The 18528-nt window shown below is 37.7% G+C and overlaps 1 protein-coding gene across 1 annotated transcript; it reads left to right on the top strand.

Moving 5' to 3' along the window:
- The first annotated feature begins 422 nt into the window (after positions 1 to 422).
- On the top strand, positions 423 to 18428 carry LOC117290330 (ubiquitin-protein ligase E3B-like). Its single transcript, XM_033771665.1, has 27 exons — positions 423 to 640; positions 1281 to 1434; positions 1952 to 2016; positions 3310 to 3369; positions 3485 to 3589; positions 3909 to 4008; positions 5453 to 5621; positions 6016 to 6121; positions 6801 to 6921; positions 7344 to 7378; positions 7519 to 7548; positions 7707 to 7819; positions 8484 to 8638; positions 9384 to 9548; positions 10143 to 10311; positions 10778 to 10896; positions 11481 to 11692; positions 12124 to 12243; positions 12647 to 12724; positions 12840 to 12938; positions 13371 to 13478; positions 13929 to 14066; positions 14726 to 14850; positions 15437 to 15619; positions 16106 to 16217; positions 16627 to 16719; positions 17230 to 18428. The coding sequence occupies exons 1-27, from the start codon at positions 527 to 529 to the stop codon at positions 17419 to 17421; spliced, it is 3240 nt and encodes a 1079-aa protein (XP_033627556.1). The 5' UTR covers positions 423 to 526; the 3' UTR covers positions 17422 to 18428.
- Positions 18429 to 18528: the final 100 nt, after the last annotated feature.

The following is an 18528-nucleotide window of genomic DNA, read 5'->3' as shown; positions in this document are numbered from 1 at the left end:
AACATTCATAAACATGTGTGGGGAGGTTTATTTCATGTATCAAACCTCTCGTTAGTGCCTTTTGAATTAATTGTTTTGAGGAGGCAAAAGAAGGGGCAATTTATTAGGGTTCTGAAATATGCCGGGAGATACTTTTTTGGAAGGGGTGATTAAATCTACCTCTCTGATTAGATTGAATAAGATTATCTATTCATATCAGCAGATTATGGGCAATTATACCACAGAGAAAGGACACACATGATCCGTTTGCTATAGGATTAGGAGAGACACAATGTAGATTTTGTGACAGCAGAAACATGGGAGGAGGAAGGGGGGGGGGGCACTCTCTGTGTTGTGTGTTCTGATGCGACTTGAACAAGTTTAAAAGACCACCGTTAAACTTTAGAAGTGAGCCCTCTGGAGACACAAAATGCCAACTACCTCTCATGGATGAAGGAAAATCAACATTGGGCGAATTCCCTACTGACTCCCTCTCCAGTGTTTTGGCTAAAGTTTTCTACATGTCTTCTTGACTTTATTCACTACAATGTTCAGCAAAGCTGATGGCTCAAAGAAGGGTGAGCTTCTTGAAAAGGCTAAAGCTTCCAGGAACGAAAGAGCATTCCAAAAACAACGGGAGCAAGCAGTCATCAAAATACAGGTAAAAACGAAGGGTGCAGCGGCCGTCCGTACGGGAAACTACGTTGGGCTTTGTGTTGTCCTATTCGTACCGTATTGTCTATTTTGACAATGTTTGTTTGTATGTTTGTCCTTGAAACATAAATAAAGAACGAATCAATTATAAGCTTAAAATTAATAAATACATCTTTTACTGACTGAGTGTGGTGTGGGTATAAATATGTGTCCGCATAATTATTAAATTAAATATTATTGTTATTAAATAATTATTACTTAATCATTGCAATAATAATGTTATAAGTAAAGTAAGTTAAATAGACAGAGTAAATAAGTAAATACTGAGTATAGTAGACCCAATAACTCAGGGGAGCTGTACTGTACTGTGTTGTTATGTGTATATTCGGTCGTATAATCTAGCATCCCACGAAATCATTGATTGTTGATTGTTGACAGTGCGTAAATTGTGATTCAGCTGTTTCTATGCCCATGATTTTCTGAACCGTACTTGTACTAGAATATACAAAGTAAAGTAGTAGTCCGCAAACAAATTATCTGGTAATTGCCACGTGACCACAGTGACTAATAAACCAATCCATTTTCTAACATTGTATTTATCACTGCCTGTAGTTTTTGTTAAATAAAATATATTTTGTATTATTTAGGCACTTGTACAAGGATTTCTATCCAGAAGGCGGCACAGACGATGCATGCTCAGCATTCTAGATTCTCTGCTAGAATCTTATAGTGCAGGAAATAATGTCTCATCTCCACAATCCCCACAGTCTCCAAACAACAACAAACACCATTTTAAGCCAGGTACTGTACCTTACAATATCATTCAGTTTGTCAAATCACAATTACGTTTGTTTGCAAGAGTGAGTGTCTGCCGTCGATTACACCAAACTCTTCCTAACTTAGGATTAATATTAGGACACTTTCAGCCCCATCCTAAGTTAGGATGGGTTACTCGTCCTAACTCGAGATAGGATTAATCCCAGCGTTTCGTAAAATCGGCTGCAGGTTACATGAGATGAAATCTGGACTAGTCCTTTTCACGAGGTGAAGCCGAGTCAAATGGAAAAGCCAGGTTTCAACGAGTGGTTATAATTATTCTGTGACAATGTACATGTTTTACCTATATACGTATAGATTCTTTTCATGTGTTTTTTTTCCAATGAATGCAAATTGTATTGAGAGTCTAAAATTGCACCAAGTTTGAACCAACCTTTGCCATGCTAGAGCAGAAGTCTTACCACTAGAGCACCAAATTAATAGTATGTAAAAATTTGGATCTTGGATAAAGAATATCATTTGGTTTTTCGTTCTTCCTTAGCTCGAAATGTCTTCCAGGCAGTCCATAAATTCCTCATGGTGTACAGAGATGATATGGATAAACAGGTGAGCGGTTTACATACATCATCAGAATCTGTTATCATAAGTGGATGGACTCAAATGAAATTCAAGGTCAGACTTTCAGGACTTGGACTATTTTGGGCCGATGAATTCAAGCTTTAATTTCACCAATTTTTTTAAGCAACTTGCCACAACCAGCACATTTGAATGGAACTCCACTTAATATGTACTAAATGAATGGCATACATGGCATAGGGCCTCCTAACCTTTGGTGCCAAGTGCCTTTGGAACACTGGTGGTTAGGGTCCTTGTAACACTGGTGCTTAGGGTCCTTGGAACACTGATGCCTATGGCCTTAGGAACACTGGTGCCTATGTCCTTCGGAACACTGGTGCCTAGGGCCTTTGGAACACTGGTGCCTATGGCCTTAGGAACACTGGTGCCTATGGCCTTCGGAACACTGGTGCCTAGGACCTTTGGAACACTGGTGCCTATGGCCTTAGGAACACTGGTGCCTATGGCCTTTGGAACACTGGTGCCTAGGACCTTTGGAACACTGGTGCCTATGGCCTTAGGAACACTGGTGCCTATGGCCTTTGGAACACTGGTGCCTATGGCCTTAGGAACACTGGTGCCTATGGCCTTTGGAACACTGGTGCCTAGGGCCTTTGGAACACTGGTGTCTATGGCCTTAGGAACACTGGTGCCTATGGCCTTTGGAACACTGGTGCCTAGGGCCTTTGGAACACTGGTGCCTATGGCCTTAGGAACACTGGTGCCTATGGCCTTCGGAACACTGGTGCCTAGGACCATTGGAACACTGGTGCTTAGGGCCTTTGGAACTCCGGTGCCAAGGGTGTTTGAACTTTGGTGCCCAGAGCCTTTGGAACACTGGTGCTTAGGGCCTTTGGAACTCCGGTGCCAAGGGTGTTTGAACTTTGGTGCCCAGAGCCTTATAGGAACGCTATTGCCTAGGGCCTTTTGAACATGGAACAGTGGGGCCAAGTGCCTTTGGAACTTTGGTGCCTAGGCCCTTTGGAACTCTGGTTCCTTAGGACCTTTGGAATAGCATCAAGGGCCTTTGTTACACCGGTGCCTGCCTTTGGAACACTGGTGTCTACCTTGGGAATACTACTTAGTAGTGCTGAGATCCTTTGGAACTCTAGTGCCGAGGGCCTATAGAACTCTGGTCACAGTGCTTACCAGACACTTAACCCAGCCTGGCTTAAAATTTTTGATACAAAGTTATTATATTTTTTACATTGTACTCTGTAGAGATGCCCTTTAGTTTACCCGGCCCGTTTACATTTTTACATTCTGATTTTTCCATTGTTGCAGAGATTGGAGAACCTTTGTCGCTACATACTGGCGGGAATGGACAAAGAAGGAGATCCTAAGGTGAAAATTACTTCACTAGTATACATTTATAATTGTACGTTGTTGACTATTTTATTTAGGCCTATTGGAGGAGTTGGATAATGTTCAGACTGGTAATGTTTGATTTTGTTGGCAGGTTTGGTATGTGTCACTAGCACTATCTAAGGAACATGTTTTGGCCTGGATTACTCAACTGAAGACTTTATTGGATCTGTGCTGTAAATACCTCAAACAACTCAAGGTAAGTAATTAACCCCCCCCCCAAAAAAAAAAAAAAAAAACCCAAAACAAACAACAACAACAACAACACAAAAAACAACAACCAAAACCTACAAACGAACAAACAAACAAACAAACAAACAAACCAAAAAACAACAACAGCAATGCAAAACACCCGTTCACAGCGACATGTACATATCCTGCATTGTAATAATACATGCCTTTTATTCTTTTAACACTTTGGACTGATGTTCTTTTTTCTGAAAATGATGCCTCTGTCATATAGCATACTAATTCATTAGTTAACCCTCCTACTCTTATTTCATTTAATTCGTCCTCAGCCTGAATCCCCAGTTGATGCTAAGGTCATAACCCTCTACTTACACATGATGGTGACATTCACCGACTGTTCAACATGGAAGATCCTCAAAGTACAAGGAGGTAAGTTAGCCCTCTACTGTGCTCATTTTCCCATTGAACTAGTCCTCATAGTCATCTCTGCATTCTTCAGATATATGTATTGTATTGGATAAACACAGCTTACCATAAGCAAAGGCCAAATGATACTAAATTGCAGGCGTTTTATTTTTATTTGTTTATAACTATGATTGAAACAAGGTTGTATTATATTACCACTTAGCCAAGTTCTACTTATGCAATACACTGCAGTCAGATTGACTCAGTAGTTTTCTGTCCCTGCCTTTCACCTCTGTGGACCTTGGTTTGAACCCAGACCGGAGCCTTGCATTTGTTTACCTTGCATTTGTTGACCTGCTTTCACTGTATTTTTTTAATTTGTTTTGTGGTTCTTAAAGGCAGTGGACACTATTGGTATCAAAATAATTATTAGCATAAAACCTTATTTGGTAACGAGTAATGAGGAGCTGTTGATGGATAAAACATTGTGAGAAACGACTCCCTCTGAAGTAACGTAGTTTTCGAGAAAGAAGTAATTTTCCATGAATTTGATTTCGAGACCTCAGATTTAGAATTTGAGGTCTCGAAATCAAGCATCAGAAAGCACACAACTTCGTGTGACAATTTTTTTTTATTGTTTCATTCATATCTTGCAAATTTGATGACCGATTGAGCTCAAATTTTCACAGGCTTGTTATTTCATGCATATGATGACATACAGCAAGTGAGAAGACTGGTCATTGACAATTACCAAAAGTGTCCACAGTCTTTAATAATGTACATTCAATTAATGTTTTTTATGTATTCACTTGTATATATTGTTGTGGTTTCAACCATTTTTACATATCTGCTTTGTCATTTTATCAAATACTTTTAAATAATTGTATATTGTCTATTTTGTAGCTATATCTCTTAATGTTTTTATATGGAGCTGAGCAACTGATGTAATTGCCTAATAAAGGATGATTAATTTTTTTTTATTAATTGAATTGAATTGAATTTAATTGTTTGTTTTAGTCCCTACCTGACTGCCTGGGTTTTCCCTTTCATTCACCTTTAGCAGTTTTCCTCCCACATCTGAAACTGAAGTATGTTCATTGTCTTCTCTACAAAAAGTTTGTGTGATGTTTCAATTAGGATGACTAGAGCAAGCTAGTCGAAACGTTGAGACTAATTCAAGAACTGACTCCGCGGTAGTGCAGTTAATCACGATCCTATAAGCTAAAGTAGTAGTCCCAGCCAATTTACTATACCTTCCGCCCGGCAGTAGTTAAAAAGCAGGACAGTTCTTTTCAGAACTGAGAAGTCTCCCAAACATCCGATAAATCTAATCTGCGGTAGTAGAATAAAGAAGGACAGTTCAAGGAGATACACACATGGTGTTACCGCAAACCAAATATATAAATATGTAGATTCTGATTCAGAATGTTTTATTTGTTATTCCCTTTTCCCCTCCTTTGCTCCGAAGCGGAAGCTTTGAAACCCAGTCTGAACCAGCTTTGTGCTAATGTAATGGGTCATCTGAACAGCAAGGGATTGTTCCCTGCACTGCAGCAGTTACTGGTCCAGGGCCTAGCCAGGAAGAAGCCCTCATTAACCCATGCTATGCTCTCAGCTCTGTTCACTGTCGCATTACGGTATGCAGTCCATTATGTATAACTTATATCTCTATGGATCCCATGTATGAATTTTGTTAGTGTTTAGATGTAGATATTTCCACAGTAGAAACAACAAAGGAAACACAAGTATACGGCACATCCATTGGAAAATCTTAGGGCCTTGACACATTTGATTGATTTTTACAACTTATACAATCTGTACAACCTGTAAATTTCTTTTAACTTTTGATGACTTCTAGATGCTGCACTTTTTTGTTTGACTTTACTGTTTTGGACAGTTTGAATATTAAATTTTGCTGATTTTTAACTTTTTATAAAGGTTTAGGTCTTTTGCGAAGTTTGTACAAAGTTTATGCACGAATCTCTATAATAGTTTTGTTTTTAAATAATTGATATTTAAATAATTTTGCAGGCCGTTGATTGCCAGTAAATTCTCGGATAACCTGACAAGTCTTTTCCATCTCTACATTCTATCAGTACCAGCTCTTATTCTACACCTCACTACTATCGCTCCAGAGGTAAATTGTCAATATAATTAAATAAAAATAATATTACTAATGGTGACTTCTTATATACCGCACAAATCCGTCATTCAGTGATGTTCATGGGGATAATAATATTTATTCGGGCAATCACATTTACAAGCACATGTACATACATTACAAATATTTAAGAAAACAAAGTAAAACAACAGTGGGGTGCCCAGGAGAGCATAAAAGTTAAACAAATAACTGTCGCCAAAAGGCGTATGTCTCCTAACATTATTTCCCCTGGTCACCAAGCAATTTTATTTCATTCCTTAAACTATCTCAGCTTCCTGGTATTATACAGCCTGTGCCGCAAAATTTTTAGCGCACTATGCTAAATCAATCACAATGACCATACCTGCCCTCACAGGTACCCATTTACCTCCGTGAAGAGAAGCGTTTACAGTTTGGTGTCTTTCTCAGGGACACAAGTGTCATGACCGGGGTTTGAACCCACACCCTGATGACTTGGCCACCAGAGCTTGAGTCCAGTGCACTTGAATGCTCGACCATGATGGTCTTCAGTCCTCCACAATTCCTCCACAATTCATGCACAATTTATCCACCATTCATCCACAATTCTCCAAATTCATGCAGAGGATTTTCGAGTGTTAGGTTTATCCCATAATAAAAAGCTGAAAAGGGACAACATTTCTTTCTTTTTCGGCAGTGTCTGGCCTCCGTAAAGACACACAATTTCTTCAAACAGTGCCTGGACTTTCTTGCCAAAGAGCAGAATATGAGGATAATCTTTAACACACTGGAAGGAAACTATGCACTGTGCTTAATGGGTAAGAGAACTACATGTATAACATGATGTACCGTAGTTGACTTGGACAAGAGGTTTTCTAGTTGATGTAAAAACTTCATCACACGTGTGGAGCTAAGGGGTCCATCAAGAGGTCTGGAAACTACCTTCACGGCTCTCAAAACCAATTCTTTTCAAATAACTTGCTATCTTTTCACGTAAATCCCTAATCTCTCTACAGACCTAAGTGCCCATTGCCTGCTTGCATTGTTCTCATAATAATTGCAAATGTTTTAGTTACTTCCAGCTACTTTTTCACCCTCCAGCTACTTTTTCACACTCCAGCTACTTTTTCACCCTCCAGCTACTTTTTCATGGATTAAGTGGTGGTTTTTGTTTTCAAATCTTATAGTCAAATCTTATTAATGTTATTTAATAGAAATCTGTTTATGTATTCATCCACAGCAAATCTTATACACATGGGTCAGCTTGAACAGCAGGTAATATTTGTTTGATATTCTAGTTAAATTTTAAATACTTAACTTAGATTGCCCCCCAATGTTGACGGTGCATATTGTCACATCACTTTGTAACTTTGTTAACATGCAGTTTTTTTTTTGTATTGTTATTGTTTCCACAGATTCTCTCAAGCAATGTGCAAGTTTTTACAGTAAGTATTTTTGCTAACTTATGCATTTTAGTATTTGAAATTGTTTTTGTAAAATGTCAACAGCAACGTTGTTTCCAATGCCACTATTATTTCATTCATTTTCATCTGACACAACATGAATTTGAATCCTTACCCATCTCTCACAATGTGTTTTCCAGCGAGTGACCGTCTCCCTCCTGACCCATTGTCAAGGTTACGTCGGCAAGAAGAAATCTCACACGACTCAGTGGCACCCCGTCCTCGGCTGGTTCTCACAACCCACCGACCATAGGTAATGAATTGAGCTATACACAGCATTTCAGATTCCCCCTGCGACAATTTACAAAAACTAATAAAATAAAAAAAAAGCTCCATTAAAGCCAGTGGACACTTTCGGTAACAGTGTTGTCCAAGGCCCAAACTTTGTGTATCACAACTTATATATAAAATAACAAACCTGTGAAAATTTAGGGTCAATCGGTCATCGGAGTCAGGAGAAAATAAAGGGAAAACCCACCCTTGTTTCCGCACGTTTCGCCGTGTCATGACATGTGTTTACTATAAATCCGTAATTCTCGTGGTCGCGAATTGATAATTGTTTTTATTGTTACTCAAAAAGTAAAGCATTTCATGGAATAAAATTTCAAGAGAAGTCTTTTACCATTACCTTCTGTTAACCCTGTAAGTTATTTGAAAATCTGTGAACTTTTATCATTTGTTCTGTTCCGAAAGTGTATAATGGCTTTAAGGGACTAAAATGAAGCATCCTTTTTCCATTTCATGGTGCTTTAGACAAAAAATTGGTTTTATACTTAAATACTTAGCTAGACAGTATCTTTTAGAAAATGCTGAATGTGGAAGCTCCTTGTGCGCATCCCTGAGTGATATACAAGCCTTTATTATTATTATTATTATTACTATTATTAAATATGCTCAATGACGTATCAATATTTCAGATTACACGAAGCAATGAACTTCGTTGTAAGGCAGTTAAATCTGTTGTGGGGCCAGCAGATTCTACAGGCAGTGTTTCTTGATGTGTTGAAGGCGGCTCCTGACCAAGAACCAACAGCAAAGTCACCGACATCGTCAGGAAAGGGGCATTCTAAAGGTATGTCTCTGTATTTGTAATAAAGCTACTATACAGGCTCGGTTGTACCTATTATACAATAGGTATATTTGTAAAATTCAGTCTGAATGCTTCCTGATTATAAAGTTCATCTCCTAAAACCATTTTGTTTTCTTCTAGGAAGTAGGGTATAATACAAAATATGAATAGTAGTGATATTTTATCACAGGACTCGGGAAAGTACTGAGAATACAGTGCTAACACACATCGGTGTATGGGTAAAAAAAAACAAAATTAATATTCGTTATCCCCGATGCAAATTTAACATCTATTATATCGTTGCGGTACCCGCTGCCAAAACATAGGATTCGAACTGCCTCTAGCTGCCGGGCAACCTCGGTAGTCTAGTTGGTAAGACACTGCTCTAGAATTGCAAGGGTCGTGGGTTCGAATCCCACCCGAGTAACATGCCTGTGATATTTTTTCACAGGACTCGGGAAAGTACTGAGTATACAGTGCTAACACACATCGGTGTATGGGTAAAAAAAAACAAAATTAATATTCGTTATCCCCGATGCAAATTTAACATCTATTATGAATAGTAGACTTGCGGGTACAACCATGTGTAAAATCTCTTTTGAGGGAGCGTTGGCTCTGAAAAGAGCTGGTTTGGTCTTGATGTTTCGAACAGTATACTCTGCTCGTCTTCAGTATGTTTCTGAGAAAGTGCATAGTTATGGAATTGAACGTTTCTCTATTTTCTCATTACTTGCTCATTACTTTACAGGAGGTAGTTTCTTGAAGCGCTTGCAAAGAACCACCTCCAAGCTCGGCACACAGAAGGGAGGGAAGAGCTTACAGGCACCAGAGGTTGTAGCTGTGTGTAATGTGTGTGATATGTATCAAACAGCCATCGCTACACTCACGGAACTCAGACGTGATATACTCACAGGTAAGGTTCCAAGTAATACATTCTTTTCACCGGTGGGTGTGTTTATATTGAATTCCACGGAGGCCATGACCTCTGTTGTCCCTGTTCTTGGCCTTGGTGACCCTTGAGAAGTTTCCCATAGACTTAAAGACTTTCCAATGGAAAAACCCTGTGTGAAATAAAATGGCCTAGCTCTCTCAGAGATGAAATTCCAGGCCTGTACTTGGGTCATTAAACTTAATGGATGAGCGAATCTGGTTTGTGCATGATACAATTACTTTCACTGTTTGGAAAAGGAGTTACATAAAGATAACAGGTGTTAGTTGTCAGATGAAAAGGATGTTTTATTTTAGCATCTTTAATGCACTGTTTACTCTGTTTGGAACAGGAATTACATGTAGATAACAGGTGTTAGTTGTCAGATGAAAAGGATGTTTTATTTTAGCATCTTTAATGCACTGTATAAAATGTTTGGAAAAGGAGTTACATGAAGATAACAGGTGTTAGTTGTCAGATGAAAAGGGTGCTTGATTCTAGCCTCTTTCCCGTAATGCACTGTTTAAACCATTTAAAGTTTGTAATCCAATTCAAAACTATCTTTCAAATTTGATACAGGTCTGAGCTATCGAGATCTCCTTCTGCCTAGACTGTGGCGATTCATCGCTGAATTAGGACCCCAGGGAGGTCTGAAGCTGTTCCTAGAGTGTTTATCGTCCTCCATGGAATCCCATAATATTCTCTCAGTACTGGTGCTCTTTTGTGATGTTGCCACCTACTTAATACCGTAAGTATTATCCTGGGTTCTTTTTTGACAAACTGATTCATTAATAATTAGTTTAATTATTCATTCATAACCCGGGCTTGTTTTTACAAAGTAATAAAATTAATCTTAAGACAATTTGTTAGTATTACCATATTGATTTGTTTTGTGACATGACACTTTACTTCGCAACTACGATTGATTTGAAGCTCTTTGTAAAATTGGCCCCCTGATTTGAGCAATTAACTCAATTTTGTAATATAACCAGGATATTAGTAATTTTTTTACATGACAATTCAAGTTATAATTATCTAAAGCTCCTAGTTATCATTAACCTCTTTGAGAAGAAGGTTTTTATAATACTTCTCACATACTCTAATTGAAGTTAGTTGGTAGGAAGATCAAATTTGGTTGTTTAAATCCAAACAATTTGCTAATGAGCAAAATTTGCTAATGAGCTAAAGAGTTAACTATTTAACCCCATGTGCAGAATCTTGGATGATGTTGAATTTTACGACCAGCAGACTCCATTCCATAAAGAGGACCTTATTGCAGTCACAGCATTCCTTAATACCTTTGTCTTCAAGATGATCTGGGAGCATGGCATTGGTAGGTCAACCCAGTAACTCATGTACAGAATTGATTAGGCTCAACAAAAGTGTATTTCCTGTAACTTGACAGACCATTTAAGAACCTGCCGACCAGATTTTTGTCCCATTAATTTGAAGAGATACAACAACATTTTCCTGATCGACTGCTTGTTTTACTACTTTACTTCCAAAATTCAAATTTTAACTGAAAGAATTCATCAAGTATTTAGTCTCCAGAAACCAATTGTAATCATGTAATGGTTACTGCAAACCAGATTATGTGATATTACAGGATTTTTTTTCTGATTTTCTCAAACTTTCCTGAAGCCATCAAACTTTTTTGAAAGAAGAAAATCAGTCACCAAAGGGAGAAATAAGTCATCTTCATTGTGTCCAAACCTGTAAACTTGTATTTTTTGAGGATGCACGGAGTATTTCACCTTATAAATTGAACATGTGAAAGGTTCTGGGTCTAGAATAAGGGGGAACCCTGGCCTTTCAGAAAGTTCTACATTTGTCAAATACATGCATTATCCCTAAAGAGACTAGAATGAATTTACTTTATCAAAAATCTAAATTTTAGCGAAACAAATTTCATCCCAGATGGTACAGTGAAGAAAGCCAACCTGTTTAGCTCCACACATTCTCTACTAAGTCTACTATATGACAGAGACTGCAGGCGCCAGTTCGCTTCGGCTAACCACTGGTTAGTCAAGGACCTAAAACTGACCACTTTCAGAGCGGAGCTTGAGAAGGGGAGTAAACGAACGACGCTAATATTGCAACGGATTCCTCACGTCATCCCACACAGAGAGGTAAGGTGTAAATTTTGAGATTCTCATCCAAATTCATTTCATGTCACTTTTAAAAGTTAATTATTGTGAATAAAAAAAAACCTCTAAAGTTCAATTCTAAATTATTAATATGATACTACTTTATTGATTGATTTATTCTGATGGATGTTTGATCTAATGTAAACTTGCTTTCTGTTTGTGTTTGTCATTGTTTGTCCATTTTCAAGTTATTTGTTTTGCCCGCTACTTGTTAACTCATTTATGGTGTCTGTCCAATGCACAAAAGCCTGCCTCCCTATTTCTCTACAATAGAAAAACATTAAGGAGTTGTTGAGGAGTATTTTCATTCTAGCAGCATGTAAACTAATGGGAAGAGATCTCTCTCTCCATGCCCTTAATACTGCCATTATGGATATGTCATATATGTAAGAAGTAAAATGTTGTTCTGACAGAGAGTAATGCTATTCCGCAAACGAGTAGCTGAAGAGAAGAAAGCCCTTGGCTTCACAGAGACAGCGAGTTACTCCCCACACTCGACGCTCATAACAGTACACAGGACAAGGCTAGTAGAAGTAAGTTACAAGTTTCCTAAATAGTTATTAAGAAACTCTCAAAGTGTCTTATATAGTGTGTACAGTGCTCAACTCTTACCAATGTGGCCCTGGTTCGATTCCCGGCTAGGGCCTTGTGTTTTATTCACATCTTTATACTCTGCCAATTCTTTTTCAGTGGTTTGATTTACCTTTGTCCATGTGTTAAACTTTTTCTTTTTTGATTTTTTGGCGAATGTCTGGTCCGACCTTTCTTTATGGTTTAACCTTCTAAAACTATTCATCTGCAAGGGTCGTGTATGGTGGAACAACTGCATACATTTATCTATGTACTGCCATGCAGGGCTAGATACTCAATGAGGCACTGACCAGAGTCCTGTAACATTAGCTTTGTTTATTTGTTTCTGTGTTTCTTTGCTTGTAGGATGGGTACCAACAGTTAGCTGGTCTCCAACCCCAGACTCTGAAAGGTCTTATCCGGGTCAGGTTTATTAACATGCAGGTAATCTATGCAACATAAAAACAATTTGGATTATCTCAAAAGGTTTATCCGAAACTTATGAAATTTTGATGTCTTAAATTGTTAGTGTTTGACCATGTGTATCTTTGTGTGACAGGGCTTAGACGAAGCAGGCATAGATCAAGATGGAGTCTTTAAGGAATTCTTGGAAGAAATTATAAGAACGGTCTTTAACCCAACGCTCAATTTATTCAAGGTAATTAAACCTAAATTATAAAAAAAAAAATCTTTCTGATATATGTTTATTCATTGATATCCCTTATCCTGACCGCGATGAAGATGCATTATCAGCCAACACTTGGGCACATTAACATTTGAATGGCCCTTTGGCCAGTAATTTCACAACTTAAACCATCTCATCAAAGTATGTTTATAAACATCAAGCTACCCCTTTACTCCTAGGTGAAGAGAAGCAATTATGGTTAAGTGCCTAGTGGAAGGACACAAGTGTGATGACTAAGGTTCAAATCCACACCCAATCACCAGTAATTGAGCACAGTACACTAGACTGCTTAGCCACGATACGCCATCATTGTTGTTTTTATTTCCGTTGATGTTCAAGCTACCCCTTTAATTACTCCTGGGTGAAGAGAAGCACTAATGGTTAAGTGTTTTTTTGTGTGTGCAGACTACCAGTGAGCAGCGATTGTACCCAAGCCCGACATCCTTCATCAATGAGAACCATCTAGGTCTTTTTGAGTTTGTCGGAAAGATGCTCGCCAAAGCTGTGTACGAGGTGTGTACCCGTTTCATTTTTGTATTGTCATCACAAATTTTGTTAAGTCGAATAGTTTTAAAGCTTCAGTGTTTGACCATGTCTATCTTTCCTGGAAGATTCTCTAACAGCACCGAGTATACGGTGCTTATCGAACATCTGTGTATGGTTATAATATTATTATTTTTTAAGGATCCTTTAACATCCCGTGTAACTATTTTCCTCATAACTTTGTTTTATACTTGGTTGGTATCTGACATAACTTTAATTTATTTACCTGTTCTTTTCACTTCCTTTACTTGAATTCTTCTGATTTATTAGTATAAATGTGTGTGTTTTTGTGAATATGCCTTATTAGAATAGAAAGACTTTGGAAGAGTTGAATTGTGAGGCAATTAACAATTCTTTGCACAATTTTACTTGATTAGCGTTATCCTGAAACATGTGGGTTTTTATTGATATATTTCATAGAGCATTGTGGTTGAAGTTCCTTTCGCAACCTTCTTCTTGAGTCAGATGTTAGAGCAGCAGCATAATCAGCTCTATAGCCCCATTGATGAGCTTCCCTCAATGGATCCTGAACTCTACAAGAATCTCACCTATGTCAAGGTAACATTATTTATCAATCATGTAGGCGTGTGACTTCTTAGGAGTTTTCCTGATTCTGGACATTATACTCAGACCTCCTCGACCCTTCCACTGAAAACAGCCATTGTTTAATCCTTCATGGGAGTCCCATATGATTGATTCCACTGACCAGAGCCTGTGGACTTGTTTTATCAGTCCTTACCTGGTTTGGGTTGAAGGGTTGGGTTGACAAGGTTTAAAGGCAGTGGACACTATTGGTAATTACTCAAAATAATTGTTAGCAAAAAAACTTACTTGGTAACAAGCAATGGAGAGCTGTTGATAGTATAAAATACTGTGAGAAACGGCTCCCTCTGAAGCAACGTAGTTTTCGAGAAAGAAGTAATTTTTCACTAAAATATTTGAATTTGATTTTGAGACCTCGGAATTAGATTTTGAGGTCTCGAAATCAAGCATCTGAAAGCAAACAACTTGGTGTGACAAGGGTGTTTCTTCTTCCATTAATATCTCGCAACTTCAATAACCAATTGAGTTCAAATTTTCATAGTTTTTTTTATTTTGTGCATATGTTGAGATAAACCAAGTGAGAAGACTGGTCTTTGACAATTACAAAAGGTTTCCAGTGTCTTTAAGAACAGTAAGAAATGATAGTAAATGTTCCATTTACATTTTCCAATCAGCACTATGAGGGCGACATTTCTGACCTTGATCTCGTCTTCTCCTATGATGAGGATGTCATGGGTAAGATCCACACTCATGAACTGGTACCTGGTGGCAAGGCAATGGCAGTTACCAATGAGAACAAGTAAGAGCCCAAATCAATAACTCCGTTTTGTTCTGTTGCTTGTTCATTAACATACATTTTTTGTTATTTTTCGTTGGCTGTGTACTTTAGTTTATTCCCTATTAAACTTGCTTCGTTTAAAATTTTTTGTTGTTGTTATAGACCGTATTGAATATGTCGTTACCGTTCAAGTATTTGCTCTCCAAGATGGCGTCTGCGAGCGTGTGCGTGCTTGTGCTGTAGCAATCTAATCGGGAATGCTGCGTGTTTCTTTGATGTACGCGTTCAGACGCGCATACAGTTTGACCTACAAAATGGCGTCTTTCATAGCAGCAAAAAAAGGGGCTATTCAATACTGTCTATAGAGCTTTGGGGTTTGTTTTAGATGTAAGGCGCCATAAAGGTTCTATTGATTATTGTTACTATTCAATGGAATACAAAAACTTAAAACTATGACTATTGTACACTATGTCTGTGTCAGATTACTTTAACCTTGCAGACACATATCACTATTCAGGTGCTTGTATTATTTTAAGTAAAGGAAAAACATTTTGTTTAAAACTCTATTTGATTGAAAAAGTCTGATTCCCTATCCATTACCCTTAAGAATCAGCTACATCCACCTAATGGCCCACTACAGGCTGTACCAGCAGATCCGGGACCAGACTAAGGCATTTAAGCGCGGTTTCAGATCCATAATAAACCCCGAGTGGTTATCGTGGTTCTCTGGTCCAGAGCTACAGAGATTGATATCTGGAGATAATACTGAGATTGACTTTACAGACCTCAGGTGGGTAATAAAGATAAGGTTATAACTCTTAACCATAACCACAACCATAACCATATACATAATCATAACCATAACTATAACTATAACCATAACCATAACCATAACCACAAGCACAACCATAATTTAAGCATATCAAACACTAGCCTGAACATCCGACATCACACTTCGAGGCTTGTGAATTGCGCCAGAGATCTGCTGTTGAGCCCACTTACATAATCACCTTTGACCTTGCATCATTTCACATGGCCTTCATCACAAGTTCTGATGGCTAAGTCACTGGAGTGTGTGTGTGCAAATCCCAGTCTTGACACTTATGTCCTTGAACAAGACACTTAACTACAATTTCTTCACAGTATGATATATCCTCATTAAGACAAAAAACAAAAGAATTTGATAAAATCAAATAAATACCAAATAACTTTTATTTTGTTCAATTCCATGTTTTTATTATTATTGTTGTTTTTATTATTTTTGCTTGTGGTTTAGGAAACATACACAGTACTATGGAGGGTTTCATAACTCCCATCGGGTGGTCAATTGGTTGTTTGATGTTCTGGAGCATGACTTAACGTCAGCAGAGAGGGCACTCTTCCTCAAGGTGATTATATTTTATCTTTCTTACAAATCTGATGTCAAGTGGGTTTTCATGAAAAACATTTGTTTCTGTGCTTATTTTGTTATTTATTTTGTTTTAAATAACCAGGGTAGTCCCATCTGTTTTAATGAAATGCTCTCTGTGAAGGCCTTCTTTTTATCTTTTGTCATAAACTTAATAATGAACATTCAGTCATGTATGTTTTGCATTTACAATGCACTGGTTTTTATATTATTTGTTCATAACCTGCATCTCTGCTCCCTGCGTTCACTTCATAGTAACTTTCCCACCTAAATGCTTCTGTTACACCAATACTTGTTGTGTGTTGTCCTTTAGCCTGTAAGAAAGACTCTATTAGGATCGAAACATGAGGCTCATCAGTTACCAATTTTAAAAACCAATCTTTTTACAGTTTGTAACAAGTTGTTCCAAGCCGCCATTGCTAGGTTTTGCCCATCTAGAGCCACCCTTCTCAATACGATGTGTGGAAGTCAGTGATGATCAGGTAAGAACTACAGCATATCATATCTTTTCAATTAGTAAATAGGTAAAAATGGTAAATTTAAATGGTACAGGTTCCTAATAATATTTAGTTTTAATTGTAAGCAATACAAAAAGAACAAGAGACCAGACTTTCTCTTTCCCCCTTCCGTTTGACCATGTATATTTTTATGGCAGGAATTTGTCTCAATCAAAATATCTAAGAAGCAATTTGTGTGTTATCCAATTGAAAATACTCATTTATGATAGAGGTACAATGCTCCTCGATCCTGCTTTATGAATATTGTCTTTGTTTTAGTTTCCAGGCATGATGTTCTTCCCTATTTCAATATGTTACATGTAGCCTGAAGTCTATTAAAGCCTAGATACCATATGTACATGTAGGTCAGCCCTTGCACTCAACAAAATATTCATATTTTTTTCCCAATGACCAAATAATATCATGCCTGAGACTCACCAAAATCACTTTACAATAATACATTTCTGTTGACACTAATGTCCGCTTCTCATGCAGGATACCGGTGATACTGTCGGTAGTGTCCTCCGTGGCTTCTTGCGTATCCAGAAGAGAGATCCTGTCGGTCGGTTACCAACCTCCTCCACCTGCTTTAATTTGCTCAAGCTACCCAACTACCAGAAGAAGGGCACTCTTAAAGAGAAGCTTCGTTATGCAATCTCAAGCAACACTGGCTTTGAGTTGTCTTAAGGGGCCATATATATATATATACACATGTATAGTTGATGCTACTCGGGCTGAATATCGGCTTGAGACGTTGTGACCACAGGTTTTTGCCATGTCAACAATTTGTTTGTGCCATACAGTCAGATCTTGGCTCGGGGGTTACTAAAAGATGCTAATTAAATGCTATCTTTTCAATGTAGGCCTATTAGATTTGGATCTCGGTTTCACTTTTGACTTTTTGTCAGCAGTGACAAATGGAGTGGGTTGTTCATTATCAAGCATGTCAAGTGTTATGGTGTAGACTGAAATAGGTTCTGGGGGTAAATTGGGGAAGGGGGCAAAAAGGGGGGGGTGTATTAATTTCCCCCATACCCCCCTGTAGCTCTGTCGCTGTTTAGATTGCAATACACTTCTGTGTAGAAATTATCACAAATGTTTTTCCATCTTTAGCTACACTCTCCTAGAACACATTGTCCTTGCCATTATGGGGGACGTTTTTTTGTGACACCTTAAAAGAAAGTTGTGCAATATTTGAAAATAATTTGGATGCAGATATGTGTATATATAATTTTTTTATTGTAAGTAATTTGTTTCAGAACACCTCAATGTATTATGCACAATATGTCGATCTAAATAGAAATCAATCATGATAACTGTAATTATAGTTCATTTCATAACTGATCTGAGTTATGTTTAAGTCACAAATCACAGCGATTATAAATCACAAAATTATATAATGGAACCAATGTCCAGGTCTTGGTCGAATTCGAGTAATGCTTAACGAAAACCGGGCTTTCCTTTTAGTGATGTGATCAAGCAAAATGAGTCGTTTGTCGACCAAGTTAATTTTTCTTTTCTTATTTACTTGAAAAGAGCATAATCTATGCTTTAATACTGTAGAACTCCATGTTGAAACCACCTTTGGTTCAAAAGTTGTGAAAGTAGAAAAAACCCAGAGAGAATGAAACTAAGATGAAGATGTTTAAAGTCTAGTTGTTTATTGAAAAACATCGGCATATATTTTTTAATGCTAATTCAATTAGCATTAAAAAAAGGGGTTACAATTAAATTGTAACCCCTTTTGATGTAATTTCTCAGAAGGAAGTTGCCAAAATAAAATAAAGTATTCAT

This window comes from Asterias rubens, chromosome 5 (genome assembly GCF_902459465.1).
Source record: "Asterias rubens chromosome 5, eAstRub1.3, whole genome shotgun sequence".
Classification (NCBI taxonomy): domain Eukaryota; kingdom Metazoa; phylum Echinodermata; class Asteroidea; order Forcipulatida; family Asteriidae; genus Asterias; species Asterias rubens.
This window is presented reverse-complemented; position numbering and strand designations above follow the sequence as displayed.

What these genes read in the sequence shown, in the direction of transcription:
- LOC117290330 (XM_033771665.1), top strand. Translation starts at nt 527, where the DNA reads ATGTTCAGCAAAGCTGATGGCTCAAAGAAGGGTGAGCTTCTTGAAAAG. An exon ending in GAGATGATATGGATAAACAG is followed by an intron (nt 2,017 to 3,309) that starts GTGAGCGGTTTA and finishes CCATTGTTGCAG; the next exon opens with AGATTGGAGAACCTTTGTCG. An exon ending in ACGTCATCCCACACAGAGAG is followed by an intron (nt 11,693 to 12,123) that starts GTAAGGTGTAAA and finishes TTGTTCTGACAG; the next exon opens with AGAGTAATGCTATTCCGCAA.